At 45.9% G+C, this 20,580-nt stretch overlaps 1 protein-coding gene across 6 annotated transcripts in view; it reads right to left on the reverse strand.

Moving 5' to 3' along the window:
* ARMC9 (armadillo repeat containing 9) overlaps positions 1–20,580 on the reverse strand; it is a 144,583-nt gene that overhangs the window by 90,195 nt on the left and 33,808 nt on the right. For 5 of the 6 annotated variants that reach the window (XR_015767835.1, XM_028105234.1, XM_028105237.2 and 2 more), the window contains exons 9-11: positions 15,825–15,923; positions 5,932–5,966; positions 2,012–2,123 (exon numbers count right to left, since the gene is read on the reverse strand). Coding sequence is in view for 5 of the 6 variants with exons in the window: in XM_028105234.1 (XP_027961035.1) it covers positions 2,012–2,123; positions 5,932–5,966; positions 15,825–15,923 (246 nt within the window). In the remaining variant the exon portion in view is untranslated. Of the gene's footprint in view, positions 1–2,011; positions 2,124–5,931; positions 5,967–15,824; positions 15,924–17,448; positions 17,496–20,580 lie in introns of those variants that run through there. The other variant, XM_088021510.1, reaches the window with a different exon arrangement.

The following is a 20,580-nucleotide window of genomic DNA, read 5'->3' on the forward strand; positions in this document are numbered from 1 at the left end:
ATCACCAACTGACCACAGGACTCCTGCTGACCCTGGATGCATCCTCAGAGTACTCCTCAAGACCATATTCCAGGAAGCACGACCAACCACCAGAGGTGCAAGTGAGGAGACCTTTTTCTATAGAGATGGGGAAATTACTCAAAGCCATTTTTGACACCAACATACCCTGAAATTTAGGGATCCATGAAGGGGTCTGACACGATTACAGCCTAAGTAAGAACGGATCATTCGGTTAAAGAGCCAGCCAGTGTTGGCCTAGACCTGCAGTTCTCAAAGTGTAGTCTGTGGAATCCTAGGGGGCCCCAAAGACCTTCCAAGGAGCCCACAAGGTCATGATTATTTTCATAATAATACTAAGATATAATGCATCTTTTTAAAAAAGATTTTATTTTATTTCTTTTTAAGATTTTATTTATTTATTTGAGAGAGAGAGAGAAAGTGCACAAGCAGGCGGAGGGGCAGAAGGAGAGGGAAAAACAGACTCACTGCTGAGCAGGGACCCTGACGTGGGGCTCAATCCCAGGACCTTGGGATCATGACCTGAGCCGAAGGCAGATGCTTAAACTGGACTGAACCACCCAGGCGCCCCTAAACATTTTATTTTTTTAAGTAATCTCTACACCCAGCGTGGGGCTCGAACTCAAGAACCCGAGATCAAGAGTCGCACGCTCTACTGACTGAGCCAGCCAGGAGCCCCCGATTTACCTTTTTCATGGTCAATCTCTCAGAGGCTATATGAAGTGTGACACTGTGATGAATCAATTGGGGAAGCAGATGTGAGAATCCAGCTGTCCCTCCATCAGGCCAGACATTAAAGAAATTTGCCAAAATATAAAACAATTTCCTTATAAATTTTTTTGTTTGGAAAATAGTTATTTTTAGGGTGCCTGGGTGGCTCAGTTGGTTGGGCATCTGCTTTTGGCTCAGGTCATGATCCCAGGGTCTTGGGATTGAGCCCCACGTTGGGCTCCCTGCTCAGCAGGCAGCCTGCTTCTCCCTCTGACCCTCCCCCATCTCGTGCTCTCTCTCTCTTTCAAAATAAATAAAATCTTTAAAAAACATTTTAAAAAGGAAAATGGTTATTTTTTTATATTTAAAAATTATTTATGTTATGTTCTGGGTTCATTACTGTTCATCTTAAATGAATGAATATTTAAAATGTTCTCAGTTTTGGGGCACCTGGGTGGCTCAGTCGTTAAGCGACTGCCTTCAGCTCAGGTCATGATCCCAGGGTCCTGGGATCGAGCCCCGCATCGGGCTCCCTGCTCAGCGGGAAGCCTGCTTCTCCCTCTCCCTCTGCCCCTGCTTGTGTTCCCCTCTCTCGCTGTGTCTCTCTCTGTCAAATAAATAAATAAAATCTTTAAAAAATAAATAAATAAAAAATAAAATGTTCTCAGTTTTAATTAATTTAATTTAATATAGTATCTACTATAAATATTGGTAGATAAAATTCACATAAACTAAAGCCTTTAAGGTCCTCAGTAATTTGAGAGTGCCAATGCGTCTGAGACTAAAAATCTTGAGAACCACTGGCTTAACTGGGACCAATCTGAAGAGTGGGAAGAAAAGCAACAATTCAGACGAGGCTTGACTTCCCTTAAAAGACTAGTTCATCAGTGTCCACCCCTGCTGTCCGCTCGAGTGGCCCCAGGGAGCACCTAAAGGCAGAGGTCTTTGTGAAGCTGTCACGAGAGTGACTCTGGGCTCTCCTACGCCGACTCCGCGGGCTGGGAGGCTGGCTCACGACTGACGACGGGGGCAGGCTTGACACTGCAGAGAGCAAATGACCAAGGGACAGCACAGGCAACTGTGAGGTCAACAGCCGGGTTCTTACCAAGAGGCCAAGGCTGTCTTCAGAAGCTGTTTTTACCTTTAGCTCTTGGTGTCGGCAGGCAGCACGAAGAAGGATTTGTGGTAAATGGGGTACAAAATACAAGCAAGGTAGCCAGCCAAGAAAACCGGCATGGTCTTTTTTTTTTTTTTTTCTTAACTTCAAGGGAGAGGTACATACCCAGCGCAGAGCCTGCAACAAGAAGGCTTTCAAGCGGTCACTCCCCAAAATCAAATCCTTCTTCAGTTTCTCATAATCCAAGGAGGGCAGCAATGGGACATCCTTCAGTTTCCTACTCAGCCACACAAGTTCAGAGAAAGAGAAAAGGGCAAAAGGGAACATTCGTTAGACCTCCTGAGTATCGGGACACCAGCGGCGGCCCAGCTGTTTTCTCCGCTCCTGGAACCAAGTCCAGGCTCCCCGCCCCTCCAGCATCATCGAGCTCGGTTCTGCCTGTGGATGTACTGGGGCTTCGTTGAACGTCTTTCCCTGAACAAGGAGTCCCTGCCTGACCAGGTTTAGAGAGCACTGCGTTCACACTGGGCCAGGTCTCCGTCCCACGGAGATGGAATCACCTTGGAGGCACCAGAACTTGCTGCACTGCTCAAATCCTATTAGAATCTGGAGCAAAGCCCCCAAAGACCACCAGCAGCGGCCCGCAAGAGTTCTCCCTAAAAACTCGCAGCCGCCGTCCCGCTCAAGCCCCAGGCACTGAACTGGGGGGGGGGTGCGAAGGACAGACCAGGGTTAGAAAACAACTGTGAAGAGCAGGTGCACCGTCGACCCCCAAGGCAGTAAAGGGTGTGCTAGGAAGTAGCGCGGGTTCATCTCTGGGAGAGTGCCAAGTAGGACACTTGGCAAACCCTCCTCGAGAGGACACAAGTGGAGCCCTCAGCAGAAGCCAGTTTCCTTTGTTCCACAGGAGGGGACTGGAGTGCGTGGGAGAACCAGTGAAAAGGGAGCGAGGCCTGCGGTCTAGCTAACAGCACTGTACCCATGTTAATGTCCTTGCTTTGATGTTGTACTTGTCACAGAAGATTCACCACGGGAGGGGGAGGGGGCCTGGGGGGGTCAACTTCCTGTGACTCTATTAAATTATTTCAGCATAAAACAAGTCAAAAAACAGTATGGTTTTCCGGACACTGTGCAGGGAATATTAATACTAAGATCAATACTCCCGGCACAATACTAAATGGGGGCTCATGAGGACTTGGGTGAAAAGATGCATGATAATGGGTTCTGGGGTGCCCGGCTGGCTCATTCGGTACAGCGTGCAACTCTTGATCTTGGGGTTGTGAGTTTGAGCTCCATGTTGGAGGTAGAGATTACAAAAATAATAAAATCTTAAAAAAAAAAGATGAAGCGTTCTTCTGCTTTTCATTGACGTGTAACCGAGCTACGTTACATTAGTTGCAGGCCCTCGACATAATGATTCGCCATTTGTACATAGTGTGTAGTGGTCACCACACTCTCTTTACCCTCTGTCACCATACAAGGTTCCCATGTTTCCTTTCTTGGGATAAGAATTTTTTTTAAAAGATTTATTTATTTACTTATTTATTTGAGAGAGGGCGAATGAGCGGGCGAGAGAGAGAGAGAGAGTACATGACAGGGGGAGGGTGAGAGGGAGAAGCAGGCTCCCTGCTGAGCAGGGAGCCCGATGCGGGACTCGATCCCGGAACTCCAGGATCATGACCTGAGCCAAAGGCAGTCGCTTAACCAACTGAGCCACCCAGGTGCCCATGGGATGAGAATTTTTAAGATTTACTTTCTCAGCAACTTTTAAATTTGCAATACAGTATTTACGGACTATAGCTCCCAGGCTGTCCACTGCAACCCAGGAGTTTCTATTTTGTAAGTGCAAGTTTGTACCTCTTGGTCTCCTTCACCCATTTCAGTCGTTGCATTAGTTTTAAAGGGTGCAATAGAGGTAAGGGTGGGTGGAAGGGTGGAAAGGAGGTAGGACGCCAGCGGGACAGCATTTAGGGTACTGTAAATTTTCTTTGTATGTGCCTATAGCATTCAACTTTTCTATAATGAGCATGTATTAACATTATAAAAAAATACATGCTAGTTTTCTTAATGTTAGTTTTTAAAAGACAAAATGAGATCCTCTCATAAGGCCCAGGAGAAAAGGCCTGAGAATGGGGCAACAGAGGAGATCTCAGTAAACACGCCTGGGAGGAGGTTCTATTCTGCACATCACACAGCAGAGCCACGCACATGTGCACACTGCTTATTCTGACACGTATTTTCCTGAGGCAGATACTACTGTGTTTAAAATTAACACAGATGGGCGCCTGGGTGGCTCAGTTGGTTGAGCGACTGCCTTCGGCTCAGGTCATGATCCTGGAGTCCCGGGATCGAGTCCCGCATCGGGCTCCCTGCTCGGCGGGGAGCCTGCTTCTCCCTCTGACCCTCTCCCCTCTCATGTACTCTCTCTCTCGTTCTCGCTCTCTCAAATAAATAAATCTTTAAAAAAATAAAATAAAATAAAATAAAATTAACACAGATACTTTAGAAATTCCAATTACAAAGAACTGGCCAGTATTCTTCGAAAATGTGAAGGCCATGAAAGAGTCTGAAGAATGACTTCAAAAGAAAGGAAACACAGACAGGACAAGCACATCAACGTGTGACCCTAGACTGAATGCTGGGCCAGACAAAGGACGCAATAGAGCAGCTGGTAAAATGTGAGGAAGGCCTGTAGGTGAGATGATACGGCGTCAGCATTAATTTTCTGACTTTGATAACTGTACCGGGCTTACGCAAAATATCAACATGCGGAATCTGGGTGAAGGGCATAGGGGAATTCTTTGTACAATATGTGCAGCTGTGAAATTATTTCAACATAAAAAAAGATTTTTTAATTTAAAATTTAAACAAGGTCCTGTTCTAGACAAAAAAAGTTCCATTTGTAAAGCCACATCTAAAATTGTTCTATAGCTGGGGTGCCTCTGGAGGGAAGAGAAGTTATCAAACGCAGGCCATAGTTACTTGCCCATAATGGCAATATTAGCCAGTAAATTTATCGTCAATTAAGTTGCTCAGCAGCCCCACATTTCTGTGGTTCAGCCACTCTCCCACTGCCCAAGAGGACTGTGTTATACCTTCTCCTTTGTCCCCTTTAGCCCCTCCACTGACTACCCCCTTTACTCTCTGCAGGTAAGCTTGCCTCTTACACCACTGGGAATAACATTAGCAAACACCCAGAGAGTTTATTAAGTCCCCCAGCATTGTACTAAGTGCTTTATACACATGAACTCATTTTTATCCTCACAATAAGCCTATAAGAAAGTTACTACTATTACTGTCTTTTCACAAGTGAAGAAACTGAGACACAGGGAAGTTACATAACTGGTCCAAGGCCACAGAGCCGGCAGCAGAGGAGGGATTTTTAACGCTGGCAGTCTGTCTCATACGCACTACATTATACAGCCGCCGTCTGAAGAGAACAAAGTGCAGGGTCAGCGTCAGACTCAGGTAGGACTGAGGGAGGAGGCAGGCTGTGTCTCTCTCAGGTGTCTGAGTAATCTGACAGCACCCCCCGAAACCCCACAACAAGGGTGGGCCTCAGAGGGTCACCAGAACCCACCCTCGTCCTCATGCCTCTGCCGAAGTTTCTCAACTTCCTTGTTACTGCAACATACATACCAGATGAAGTTCCCGAACATCAGACACCCACACGGGTGACAACCTAATCGATTTGGATAGGAATGCTCAGGCAACCACAAAGCTATCCTGTGGCCCTGGTCCCATGTGAGCCAGCAAAGAACATAAAATTTAGACATTGCAACACCCTGTTGACTGCCCTACAATAGAAGATTAATCTCTATAGAATATCATAGGAACAATTCAACAATTTTTTTTCCCTTTGATGTGATCTAGCCAAAATAAATAGAATTAATACTAAAAGATACTTTTAGTTTAACAGTATTACTTAGAATTACTGGTATTTCCTTTATATCCACACGGAGCTCTAGCTAATCAAAGGCTCTCCTCTAAGCTAGGCTGTCAAGATGAACGTTTATCAAAGTTTGAATTCTAGTTTTACTTAGAGCTGTTTACCATCCTAACAATTCCTAAGAGCAATTACTTACCCGGGTGCCAAGGAGGCTCTTAACATGGTTGAAGCCTAGAGGTGGGGGGTGGAAAGAGAAGAAGAGAGACCGTGTTAAGCAGTGAGAACAATGCATTAATCCTAAATCACTCTACTCACACAGAATCAACAGATTTGCAAATTTTTGATCCATCAGGATTCTCCTATCATAATCATATATGATTTAAAAATTAGCCCAAACAGGGACGCCTGCATGGCTCAGTCGGTTAAGCGTCCAACTCCTGATTTCAGATCTCTGGGTCATGAGATGAGCCCGGTGTCAGGCTCTGCGCAGAGTCTGCTTGTCCCTCTCCCTCGGCTCTACCCCTGCCCCCAGGCTCGCGGGCGTGCTCGCTAGCACACTCTCTCTCTAAAACAAAGAAAGAAAGAAAATTTAAAATAAATAAATAAAATAAAAAATAAAATAAAATAAAATAAAAATTAGCCCAAACTGAAGTTAAGCTACACACTACTCAAGTAGTTCCCAAGCTGCCTACCACCCTTGGTTTGTTGTGACTCTGCTCCAAGGAATACTCCATAAAAAAACAAGCAAGTTCTCCCCAGCCAAACTCTGAGAGGCGCTTAAAGCTGCCTAGTCAGATGTCACAGAGAACAAAAGTAATGAAAAGTGCTTTATTATCCTGACTTTTTTCTTAAATTAACTCTTTTTTAAATTTTTTAAAATATTTTATTTATTTATTTGAGAGAGAGAATGAGAGATAGAGAGAGAGCATGAGAGGGGGGAGGGTCAGAGGGAGAAGCAGACTCCCCGCTGAGCAGGGAGCCCCATGCGGTACTCGATCCCGGGACTCCAGGATCATGACCCGAGCCGAAGGCAGTCGCTTAACCAGCTGAGTCACCCAGGCGCCCTATCCTGACTTTTTTCTTTATTAAGATTTTCTCCTTAGGGGCGCCTGGGTGGCTCAGTCGTTAAGCGTCTGCCTTCGGCTCAGGTCATGATCCCAGGGTCCTGGGATCGAGCCCTGCGTCGGGCTCCCTGCTCCGCGGGAAGCCTGCCTCTCCCTCTCCCACTCCCCCTGCTTGTGTTCCCTCCCTCACTGTGTCTCTCTCTGTCAAATAAATAAATAAAATCTTAAAAAAAAAAGATTTTCTCTTTGAGTATAACAATAACATGCACTTGGTACCAAATCTAACCCTATAGAGGTGTTTATAGAAAATCCCCCTCCCACCCTACTCCCTTTTAATCCTATTTATAGGCCAAATCACTGCCCACTGTATGGATATTCAGTGTCCTACTTATTGTTTGTTTTGTTTTTGCCACTACAAACAATGCTGAATTAAACATGTACTAAAATAGACTAGAGAAACAAAAAACCAAATGTTGTGTGTGGTGCTTGGTTGGACCCACTCAAACCAACTGTAAAAGTTGTTTTGAGACAATAAGGGAAATCTAAGTATGGACCACACTGATACTGTATGATACTGAGGAATTCGTGCCAATTGTATTTGGCATTGCAGTATGTTTGCTTTTTGTTTTGTAAAGGCCTTATCTGTTAGATAAATATATTGAATTATTTACAGGTAAAGTGATAGAATGTTTGGGATAGGTTCTAAGGAACTCCAGGAAAAAAAAGTAAGGAGAGAAGAGAAGAGATCTTGGCCCTCTGTGGAGCTCTTCCAGAAGCGGTGGGCAGTGGATCTCCGTCTGCTCTGTGTCACCACAGCTCTTGAATGGTCATTATCCACACTTACCGCAATGAACTGTGATTATTTTGCAATGATTTCTGTGCTTTCTCCTTTAGCAGATACCGAGTTCCATAACAAGTGGAGATATATTACCCTTTATATATGTACCCAGCACCTGGTACAGTGCCTGGGCATACAGAGGCACGTGATCAACATTTGTTGAATGAATGAATGAATGAATGAATCAATCAATGAACGAATGAATGACGACTGACTTCTCAACATGGGCTCTCCAGAATCCTTGACTGATAAACTGGCCCTAGTTGATGATTCCATTCTCGACTGTGTCCGTCTGCAGTATTTACAGGCCACACAGATTCCCACCTTGGAGACAGCAAACTTCACTTTTAAAGGGCTCATGACCATGTATGTTTTTATATTTTTTAACCCTTGACTTTTTTTTTAATTAAAGGAAATGCCTATTCCTGTTATTGGCTTAAAGAGCAAGGAGTTGAGAAAATAAATTTGAAATGGATATAAATTACTCATCTAACACATTAAGACGACCAAGAAGCCAAGATAATAAGTCAAATGAGTCAAATAAGGGCATAGACATATTAAAATATTAGCTTAGGGGTGCCTGGGTGGCTCAGTCGTTAAGCGTCTGCCTTCAGCTCAGGTCATGATCCCAGCGTCCTGGGATCGAGCCCCGCATCGGGCTCCCTGCTCAGCCGGAAGCCTGTTTCTCCCTCTCCCACTCCCCCTGCTTGTGTTCCCTTTCTCGCTGTGTCTCTCTCTGTCAAATAAATAAAATCTTAAAAAAAAAAATATTAGCTTAATATAAACACAAAATAAAAATATTTTTAGGGGTGCCTGGGTGGCTCAGTCTGTTAAGCGTCTGCCTTCGGCTCAGGTCACGATCCCAGGGTCCTGGGATCGAGCCCCACATTGAGCTCCCTGCTCAGAATTTCTACCTGAGCAGAGAGTGAAATGGAAGCATTATGTCTCCATCGCTGCTCAGCTGCAGGCAAGGAACCTGAGCCTGGCCCTCAGCTGTTACTGCTCCCTGAAGCCAGTGGTCATGGGGTGGGGACAAGGATGGACGGGGGCCACATGAGCGGGCCAACAGCAAGATGAGGAGCTTTGCCCATGTTTTGTGACATCAGAAAGGGTTTTGAGGGATCGGTCTAAGCTGTAACATGACAAAGTGTCCCTTGGTCAAAGCGTCTGCAGATGTACCAGGTGGGACTCTTGAAGAGTCTTTAGTGCACTGCTGAGTGTTGTGAATCTCAGAATATGGCATGTCCCAAACTTCAAACATCAGCCGTTGGCTCTGGGGACAGCAAACCCTCTAGGATTAGTGTCTGTAGGCACTTGCTTTGGAAAAAGCTGCTCTATAGGACGTCGCTACCGCCAACTCTGCAACACTAAGGGCTACTTGCACAACACGGGACTACAGGGGTACGTGCAGGAGGGGAGGGCTGAAATGAGACACTGTGCACATGGCATTTGGAAATGCGGCTGAGTCAGTGGAGTGGGAGTGCCGAGTTGCTGAACGTGCTTTCCGGGCAGGTGCCTCTCTGGCTTACCAGGTCACAGAGGGCACCACCCTGGGCCCTGCCTCCACCCTGTAGACTGCAGGCATCTGAGAGCCTGGGGCTAGGCAAGGTATGCGGCAACAGGCTCACTTGGGGAAGTGCTAGGGGTCGGGGTGCTGAGGCCTCTTGGGCTTTCTGTGACCAGAGCTGAGCATGGAGAGACAGATGGGTATTAGATCACAGAAGGCTGTGGACTCCATGCTGAGCACTGTGGACCTGGAGCAACGACAGGTATTAAGCAAGACAGTAACATGATAGATGCCTGTACGTACCTACATCCCTCCTGAAACTTGAGGGCATAAATAAATAAGACACAACCAGAAAGGTCACCCCCGCTCCCGCACGCATGAGTAATCCGATAGGTGAGAGCTTTCAGACTGAGACCGGTTAGGAAATGTTGCTTTAGCCAGGAGAGAAAGAGGAAGAGCCCGAACAGACACAAAGCAACAAAGACAAGGGGCAGGAGGGAGGAAGGCGCTCAGATCCCTAGACTGCCTGAACATAGGGCCCGAAAGAGGGAAGAGGCTTGGATGATTCACAGGTGTTCTCTGGAGTGTATCTGCCAAGACAGGAAGTACAGGAGGGGAGACCATCTGTCTGGAGGAAAAGATGAGCCTGTTTTTGGATGCAGAAATGATGTGCCTATCAGACATTCACAGGGAGAAAGCTTGTAAGTCTGAGTCTGGAAGTCAGAAGAGAAATCTGAGCTAGAGGTACAGACACTCTCTGCCAATCACGGTCCCACCAACTGGCTGAGATCAAAGGTGATCAATCCTCACATCACCAGGGTCAGGTCAGGTATGGGCATTGGGGTAGGAAGTGTAGCAGGGAGAGGTGAGCCAGGTGTGCAACTCCTCCTCAGTACAACGGAGCATGAGACCCAAAAAGGCTTCCTTGAGGTGCAGTGGCGAGGCAGACAAGGAGCAGGCATCTTGCCAAGACTTAAGAAAGCAACATAATGGACAACATAAAGTCTGATGGTGTTGAACTTTAAGCCAGAGCCACCGTCCACACAACAAGCTTTAGGAAGACTCCTCCTCAGCAGAACAATGCCAAGCAGTGTTTTGTGAGCAACTGCATGAGGCCATCCAAGAAAGGGTCACCGCCACCAGCCCCAGCCCCCTGCAGGTTTTTATTGCTAAGAAGGATGGCTGATTTTGAAGTAAATGCTTTCTAAGATTTGCATGTCCTGAGCCTTAAATATATATAATGCAATCACACCTGGCAGTATTTTAACTTATATTCCCAATGGAGTCTACTTGGGAGTTGCTGAAAAAGAATTAATTCCCAAATGGGCCATTTTTCCAAATAAGGTTGTATTTAAATGAAACGTCTCCAGCCAATGAACTCCAAAACCCACAGGTACCACTAGGTAGGACTTGGGACTCACCCACAGAGCTATGCTTGGGTTTCCACCTTTGGAGTCAGCACTGGACTCTGTATCATGGTCAACCCTCCCCCTCCCCACTCCTGCCCTACAATGGACGCTCTACATGGGTAAGGATGGTCACTCTCCTCCATCAGGCACTCCTTCCCTGGGGTGTCTCTGCATTTGTGCTTACCCAGTATAAACAGAGGACTAAGAAGAGAGACAAACCACGGTGCTTTCCCATGCTGTCTGCAGATAAAAAGATGTATGCTGAATCATTATCAGAAACAGCAAAAAACTGAAACGCCACCTAAAGGTTTGCAAGAGGAATGGTTAAATGGACCACACTGCTCTTAAATTAAAACTCTAAAAGATAAGGAAAATATGAATAAATCCAGAAGGATATAGAAAACTCTTTAAAACAGTTGCAGAGTGATATGTCTAATAAAAACCTTAAGTCTATATAATTTTTTAAAGTCGGGAAGGATGGATGTGAAACAGTCACCAGGGTCACCTATGGAGGGAGAGGAGATGGGTAAGTGTGAGGGAGAGACGGGTTTGTGTTCACTTTCCTATTAGATTGTTGTTTTCCAGTGAGCACATTTGTGTATTACTTGTACATGTACAATCTTAGAAAACAAAAAATCCCTGCCTTTTGTGCCCTGAGGGAGAGGTTTCCCTTCTTTACAATGATCAGATTGCTGAAAATGTAAACACAGATTTACCTTGTCTCCCAGGAGATACTAACCCATGGTCTGGAGCCTGAGCTGGTGACGAGAGCAGGATGACAAACCAGGGGGTAGGGTGGTGACAGGCAATCAAACTGGAAGGGGCCACCTGAGAGAGTTCTCTTTTCAAAAAATCAATCCTGCCATTATTAGTCCTTCTGGGAACATCAGAATTTGATCACCAGCTCTGCTCATGTGAGTGGAGTTCTGGACACAGTTATGTGGGCATGAACTAGGCCCCACTCCTGGTGTCTCCTCTGCAGGGCCCTGCACCAGCATAATCCCCCTGCTCCAGGGCGTGAATTCCTGGCTTTGGGGGTTTGGGAGAGAACTGGGCACGCATAGCCCTGCTCCCTGCTTCCCGGCTGGGGGAAGATGAGCGCTCCCAGGGAGCAGAGGTCAGTCCTAGAGCCCTTGGGTCCTCACTGCCAGTGGTGCTGGGAGAGGGGAGGGGCTTGTCTAGAGCTGGCCGTCACTGGGTGGCCACATTTCTTGAAGGCCAGGATTTAAATGTAGGAAACCCACCTGTCTACAAAGAAAATCCACATTCTCCAACATAAGCTTCATCAGAGTTGATGGCAATATTGCCAGCCCCTTTTTCCTTTATTGTCCTATTTTCCAAATGGTTCAGAACTCGGGGGTTAGAAGGGTGTTATTTACCGAGTCCTTCTGAACTTTCAACAGCGAGTGAGGTTGCAGAAGGCCAGATTCTTAACAGCCAGTTTTAAAGAACAGTATCAAACATACTAAACTTTATGGATACCAGCAGTGTTCTGATGGGCCTGGGCCAGCTCCTTTATAGAGTACAACGAACTGGAACACTCAAAGGCAACAGAACAGAGAGGAGCTGATGGAGGACCACACTAAAGGGCATGCCGGGCCGTGCCCACCTCTTTATCTTGAAACTGATGGCATTGTGTTTGGACCTAGCGTAGAACTTAAACCCCCGGCAAATAAGAAAGCGGCCCTGCTCTCCGTCCTGCCATTCAACCACCAGAATTCCTATCTAAGTTGTACCTTCACACGTTATAAATCCAATATCCTACACTGACTGTAGGCTTGCCCAGCCAACTATGTTCTATTATACTTTTACAAGGATGTTCTTTTACAGTGACTCACATCCACTTTTTATCATCTTAGAGAGAAATCTATGGGAATAATAAAAGATTGTTTGCAGCTTTTATTGCCTGTTCCTAAGTCAGTGACTCAGGAGAAAGAAAATGGTTAGGAACTAAGATAAACAGAGCTCATCCTCTCTCTTCTGGCTTCTAAGCCCAGAATCTGTACCTTAATACCACTGTAACAGGGAAGGATGATAGCACTAGTCTCTTGACAAAAGACATTAATGTCTAATGGGATAAAATACCAGATATGATGTGCCCCCCCTTTTAAACTGCTCCTTATTAACATGATATCCATTTTAAATAAGCTGGATGCCTCACTCCGCCAACAGAAAGTGAAAATATAAGGATGCTTGTATATATGCAAGATAGGATGGGATTTTATAACACAGACCTGAAAAACACTTAAGTACTTGCTGAGCTAATAAATAAGTGGAAGGGAGGGAGGCAAGGAGTAGTCTAGACACAGGTCCTGCTATGCTAATTCCTGCTAGAAAGCCATCCTTTTTGGTAAACATGCTCCTTACCTGACTTAGAGCTAAACGTACAGTGTACACAGAGGGTCAACTCAGCCAGTCCTCGGGGATGTGGCATGAAGCCCCTCATTCTGGAAGGCCCACAAGGAAGTTACTTTTCTGAAACTCGGATGTCTCTGTGTGCTTTCCTGACATTTAAAAATGGCCGATTCCCTAAGATTTCTGCACGCTAAAACCACTGTGGCTGCACAGACCCTGCAGCTTCTATTTTTTAAAAAGAGATTTTATTTATTTATTTGACAGGCAGAGAGAGAGAGAAAAAAAAAAAAAACAAGCAGGGAAAGCAGCAGAGGGAGAGGGAGAAGCGGGGCTCGATCCCAGGACCCCGGGATCATGACCTGAGCTGAAGGCAGCCGCTTAACCGACTGAGCCACCCAGGTACCCCCCTGTAGCTTCTATTATCCACGTGTCTTTGCCCCTACCACCCACGGCTCTACAATGCTGTGAGCAGCCGAGTGATGGGGTCAGGGACATCTGCTCTCCGCCACGTTACTATGTCCTTTCTGTGAAGACCCACAAAAGAAACTGGCAGTGTAAAGGGCCCAGGGAGGGCGTCAGTGGCCCAGGACTGGTCTGTCCGGGGCATGTGTGGCGGGCTCGGGGGCATTCGGCTCACTGCTGTGCTTCCCACGTTGCGTGTGTAGCATGTATGTTGTTGCAGGTGCGGTGAAAGGTAGCTAATGAACATCACGCAACTGTCTTTCTTCCCCGGGAGTAAATCATGTACCTGCTCACAGCGCTGTGCGGCACGGGCTGCGAGGAAGCTCTGAGCCGGTCTGTCCCTGCTTCCACAGGCGTCCGGCAGCCCTGACACGCACGTTTGTACTGGCCCTGGCCGGTGCTCATTTGTACTGTCCTACCCTCATTGTCCTTTAACCACAGTTTCTCCCCCCACCCCCCGCAGCATTACTGAGACGTAGTTGACAGAGGACACTGTGTAAGTTTAAGGTGTACAAAGTGCTGCATTGATACACGTATATCTGTGAAATGATCACTGCGATCAGGTTAGTTAACACGCCCGTCACCTCAGTTACTCTGCGGGCGGTGGTGAGGACATTTAAGATCTACTCTCTTAGTAACCTTCAAGTATATAATGGAGTATTGCTTTTTTTTTTTTAAGAATTTATTTATTCATTTGACAGAGAGAGACACAGCGAGAGAGGGAACACAAGTAGGGGGAGTGGGAGAGGGAGAAGCAGACTCCCCGTGGAGCAGGGAGCCCGATGCAGGGCTCGATCCCAGGACCCTGAGATCATGACCTGAGCCGAAGGCAGACGCTTAACGACTGAGCTACCCAGGCGCCCCTAATGGAGTATTGTTAACATTAGCCACCACGCTATAAAGTCCCAGAGCTTATTCATTTTATAACCAGAAGTTATACCCTTTGACCAACATCTCCCACTTCCCCCACCTCCCAGCCCCAGGCAACTACCACTCTACTTTCCATTTCTGAGTTCTAACCACAATTTTGTTCTTTCCATCTTCTATTTTTTTTTTATTTCTCATATTTGTGTTTTCTCATAATAAGCTGCTTCAAACATACTTGAGAATGAAGTAGGGTATACATTTTTCCTTAATACTAAAAAAGGCCTCTGTTTATGAAGACCCTAATATTAATGTGCAAACCCTCCCCCTTAATTAAAAGCCGTGGCTCTGACCCATGGGGGTGCCTCAGGATCCCCTGGCACTTCCTTCCGAACTGAATACGCCTGGCTCCAGCATTGAGCCTGTGGCCCAGACAGCAGGTTGAGGTGAGCTCCAGGGACATGGGTTCAAGAACTTTGAAAACGTCCGCAGGAGACACTGGTGTACTCGTTCCCCAGGTTAAGAACCCCAACACAACACCACATGCCTCTGGATGAGCTATCCTAAGAAGGACGCAACATCACCTAACTAATATTTTGCCCTGGGAGGCAAACCCTGAATCTAATCACGAGGAAATATGAAACACAAAAAGGGAAATGTTCAATTTTTTAAATGAGGGAACAACTATAGAGGACATGGCTCAGGTGAAAATTGGAACATGCTCAGATTAGGTAAGAGCATCATAAAGACATTAAATTTACTAAAGCAGATCACTGTATGGTTACATAAGAGAATACTATTAAGAAATGAACTCTAGGGGTGCCGGAGTGGCTCAGTCATTAAGCGTCTGCCTTCGGGTCCTGGGATCGAGCCCCGCATTGGGCTCCCTGCTCCACAGGAGGCCTGCTTCTCCCTCTCCCACTTCCCCTGCCTGTGTTCCCTCTCTTGCTGTGTTTCTGTCAAATAAATAAATAAAATCTTTATTAAAAAAAAGAAAGAAAGAAATGAACTCTACACTGGAGTAAAACGCCATAATATATGTGATTTATTCTCAACTGGCTCAGAAAATAGAATGTGTGTGTGTGTGTGTGTGTGTGTGTGTGTGTGTGTGTGCAGACAAAGTAAACAAATGGGCAAAATGCCAACAGTTGCTGGATCTGGGTAAAGGGTATACAAGTGTCTTTTGTGCTATTTTTGTGACTTCTTTGTAAGTTTGCAATTATTCCAAGTAAAAAGTTAAGAAAAGAAAAAGAGAGAGCACCTGTTTTTGACTGTACAGCTTCCAATATGGCAGTTATTTTAAAAAAGAGAATGAAGTTTCCTTCCTTTCCTATTGATTTGCACATTGTTACCAGTAAGGCCTTGGCACGGAACAGTCCCAAAGGGAAGAGCAGACTGTACCTCTCTCCCGCCGCCCCCAGGACGCAGGCCCCAGCTGCTCACTCCTCAAAAACAGCTTTCTTTTCCTTCTGGGACTTTACAGACCTCTGAAATGCAGACTCCTGCATGTTATTTGCCCTTGCTCTTTCATTTTTTTTTAGTTAGGCTATGTTTAAATCTGGGGGGCAGACGCGGGGCCCAGAGCCTCACCGTCCCAGGCCTCGTGAAGTCCACGCTGTGGGCCAGGCTCTGCCGCATCTGGTCACTGAAGAGACGGACACACACGCTCTGGAGGTACTCCGGGGTGATCTGCGGAGAGGGCGCGAAGATGGCTGGTGAGAGGCCCAAAACTCCCGCAGGGACATCACGGGCCCCAGTGATTAGCAGAGCCCTCACTGGGATTTCTGTAAGGTACGCACAGGAGCTCTGGGAGCTAAAGCACTGGGCCCGACAGAAATAAACCGCTAACATACTGCAGGTATGATCGTGGGCTACCATATTTTGAATTCTGTAATTGCACGAGATGGTACTCTCACGGTCATGTAAAAGAAACTGATTTTAAACCATTTCTGTGTGTGTGTGAATTCCAGCAGGAAAGTCAATCAGGTGGCCAACGGGTGGTAGAAAGAATGGTGGGCTTAACATCTGAAAATCTGGGCTCAAGCCCTGGACTCAAGAAAACTAACAGCTCTGCCCCTTGCCTTCTGATCTGTTGAGTGAGATGAACAGTCTGCATCTGTGGGTCATGGTGACAGGGTGAATGAGATCACGCAAATGCCCGGCACAGGCCAGGTCTCTCGGGAAGTGCTTGCGGAATGAATGGTGGAGACATTTTTGATTGAGTGCCGGCCAGCGTGAGGCTGCCCTGCTGTCCCCGTCAACGGCACTTGATTCTGGCCTTTCTTTAGCACCTCTTCCACCCTCTCGTTAGCTACTGTAACTCAGGACTGGCATACAGCATCTCAGGTGGTAATCTCTGAATTTTTTCTTTTCATTTTACATCTTCTCTTTTTATAAAACGAATGCACATTTAAATCGCACAAGTGCCCCAACCTCTCCCCAGTCCCATCCTTCCCCATATGCCAATCCCTGGAGGTAACTATTAACCATTTTGCACCCTTCCAGCCTTTTTTTTTTTTTTTTTTTTTTTATGCCTGATTGCCGGAGGGGAAGCTCCTTTTCCCTGGGCTCATGATTCCATGTGGTGAACCCCCACCTGGTCATGTCACTGGCCCCTCTCCGCACCCTCACTCGATTGTCCCCATGCGAGGACTATGCAACCCATTCACAAGTTAGAAAGAGCTGCAATGCGGAGCTGCACCCACTTCTCTCCTTGGAGGACTCCACTGACCCACTGGAAACTTCTGGTCTGCTTCAGACACATGAAAGGCTCTGTGCACCCATGGCAGATGTCTGTACTCATCCCGACACTCAGCTCTATGTGAAGCGACTCAGACAAAGAAGCGCCCCATCTCAGGCCTGCACTTGCCACATTATCCTGCATCCATTTCCTCTGAATTTCGATAGTATCAAAATGTAAACAATTCCTTTCTCCTCCTATATTTTTAACCTTTCCTTTTACACCTTTTCATTGTCTATAACCTAAAAACACATCCAAATATAGTTCATATTTAAAAAGCACCTTCCCCTTCCTCTACCCTAGGTCTTCATCTATCGACCACCGGCTCAGTATTCTTCCTTCACAGCCAAGGTCCTCAAAAGAACAGCCCACGTTTGCTGTCTCACTGCCCCTGGACCTCCCAACACACTACAATTAGGCTTCCAGCCTCATCACTCCATGGAAACTCCCATGGCAAAGGACACCACCACTGACCTTCTAAATGTCAAAATCATTGGACACTTTTCAGTTCTAGTCTTCTGTGGCTTCTGAGTTTTGCATCACCCCTTACTCCTGAAACTGTTTCCTCCTTTGACTTCTGAAACTGCTACCAGAACCATTTCTTAAACAAGAAAATTTGACTGTGTCACTTTCTTGCTTAAAACGGGTGAATGAGGAAAGGACACAAATAATCAATAGACTAAAAAGCAAAGTACAAATGGCCAACAAACATATGAAAATATATTCAGCCTCATACATAATTAAAGAAATATAAATTGAAACATAAAACACCAAGTTTTACTTAACAAAACTGGGAAAGAGTTCAAAGTATAATCAAAGTATAATAGAGTCTAGTGCTGGCAAGTGTGTGGAGAAATAAACACTCTGATACAGATAAACTCCTGGGAGGGTTGGGCAGACATCTTTGAACTCTCAGGAGAAATAATTTGGCAACATCTATCAAAATGTTAATGCCCATAACCTTTGACCTAACAATTCCACTCTTAGGATCTTACTTTACCTGTTTTCAAAGGTATACAGTACATACAAGAATATTCATTGCAACATTTTTTTTTGTTCTAGCAGACAAAAAATCTAAATGTTCACCATCAAAGATCTGACGAATTATGGTTCACCCTTACAACGGCATAATGTACAAGCCTAGAAAAGAATGAGGGTAGTGTGGTCATGTGGAAAGATCTCCAAGATATACCGAAAGTAAAACACCAAGTTTCAGAAGAATAATGGGTCATAGGATCCCAAGTATATGTAGGCTGCATGCACACACATGCATATGCATAGAAATGTTTGGAAATAATACACAAGAAAATGTTCATCTTGAATACAAATAAAGAAGGGACACTAAGAAACGGTGTCTGGGAGGGTGCTTCTGCTCTTTAGTATAGACTACTCAGACTTGTTCCAATTTGTTACCACAAACGTGTATTTTTTTTTACATTAAAAACAAGCCAGTTAAAAGTCTGGTCCCTGGCCCTACCGTCACGTCACCTCTCTCCCTGTGCGGTGGCAGTAGGAGCTCACGTGCCCATCCCTGGTCAGCAGGCCACACCTGACACCACATGACTCTGGCTCTTTTGGTAGCTGTTGTTTAACAGGAGAGAAGGCAAACAAAGGCATATGCTTTTCTTTTTATTTATTTCTGTATTGTTTGAACCTTCTGTGTGCCCATATTTGTTACCAGAGATTACAGAAGCCATGTATGGTTTCTTTCTGATACTTTTCTTTTTTTTTAAGATTTTATTTATTTATTTGACAGAGAGAGACAGCCAGAGAGGGAACACAAGCAGGGGGAGTGGGAGAGGGAGAAGCAGGCTTCCTGCTGAGCAGGGAGCCCAATGCAGGGCTCGATCCCAGGACCCTGGGATCATGACCTGAGCCGAAGGCACACGTTTTAACGACTAAGCCACCCAGGCGCCCCTACTTTTCTGTTTTAAAGAAAAGTCAACACATGCTATTTTTAAAACTAGAAAAAAAGCTAATTAATTTGAAAAGTCCAATTTTTAAGGTATACATTTCAAAAGCTGCTCACTAACTACAGGACAAAGCAAAACTTCCTAAACATGGTCTCTAGGCCTCCCCAATCTTTGGGAGATGGTCTTTGCCGGTCCGTCTTCCCTGCATCACCTGCCAGCATGTGGCCACCTCCCCAGCTTCGGCCGTTCTGGCCGCACCAAGCAACTTGCAGCAGTTTGTGGGCTATGCGTTCACAGGAACAAAGAGGCTTTCAGTACAGGATACTACAACACATTAAAAAGCTACTACGGTAAAAAATACAATGCATTACTAGCTTAAGAATAGTCAGATCATGGGCGCCTGGGTGGCTCAGTTGGTTAAGCGACTGCCTTCGGCTCAGGTCATGATCCCGGAGTCCTGGGATCGAGTTCCACATCGGGCTCCCAGCTCAGCGGGGACCCTGCTTCTCCCTCTGACCCTCTCCCCTCTCATGCTGTTGCTCTCTCTCTCAAATAAATAAATAAATAAAATCTTTAAAAAAAAAAAAAGAATAGTCAGATCATGGGGTGCCTGGTGGCTCAGTCGTTAAGTGTCTGCCTTCAGCTCAGGTCCCAGGGTCCTGGGATCAAGTCCCGCATCTGACTCCCTGCTCCGTGGGAAGCCTGCTTCTCCCTCTCCCACTCCCCCTGCTTGTGTTCCTTCTCTCGCTTTGTCTCTCTCTGTCAAATAAATAAATAAAATCTTTAAAAAAAGAAAAAATAATCAACGGAAAAAATTAAAATCCCACTACGTGATAAAGGTAGCCATTCAAATTGGTAAAGAAAGACAGAAGTAAATAGTTCTGGCTCAAATGGTTATCTTTTTTGGGGGGGGTAATTTCTTCCTTATATCATCTATTAAAATAAATTCCATAAGGATTAAAGATTTAAAGGTAAAATTAAAACAATAAAAACCAAACAAAATGACCAACAGAAAAAAGTTAAGGTGAGTATTAATTTGGCTCCCTTAGTGGGAAAAGCTTCTTTGCACTTCAGAGCTTCAAAGCACTTCGAAAAGGCAGAGTGAATGAAGGGAAAACTTGATAAATTGATTTGACTATACAAATCCGTAAATTTTACGAAACTAAGAAACACTAATTTAAAAACCAAAAAACAAACTATGGAAAATATTTACAAAAGATGAATTCTGAATGGCCTGTGTCTTAACAGTGATGTCCAAAGCTATATTCCTGCTTTCCCCTAAAACCTGTTCCACCCGAGGCTGTCCCTGTCACAGCTGGTGGCGCCGCCCCTGCCCCCACCCCCGCACAGCTTAGGCCAAAAACGTGGAGTCGTCCGTGATCCCCCCAACCCCTGTCCAGGTCCAAGCCAGCATGAGACGCAGTTGGCTCTATCTCCTAACACACCCAGCGGGGCACCTCTCTGGCCCCACTTGCTACCTCCTCCACCACCAGGTCTGCCCTGGTGACTGCAAGACCCTCCTGCTGGTCTCTCTAGTTCCCCTAACCTTCCAAGGACCGTTCTAAAGCAACGAGAGCTGATACTTCCACAGCATCCAGACCACCCCACCCCACTGCTCTGCTCCCCAGTTTACTCAGAGTAAAGGCCCCATCCTTAACGGCCCTTGGACCCCTGACCTGCTGTGTGCCGTTCC

Source organism: Eumetopias jubatus, unplaced genomic scaffold (genome assembly GCF_037043125.1).
Source record: "Eumetopias jubatus isolate StellerSeaLion01/CBP00866 unplaced genomic scaffold, mEumJub1_p1.0 scaffold_3, whole genome shotgun sequence".
In the NCBI taxonomy this organism is placed as follows: domain Eukaryota; kingdom Metazoa; phylum Chordata; class Mammalia; order Carnivora; family Otariidae; genus Eumetopias; species Eumetopias jubatus.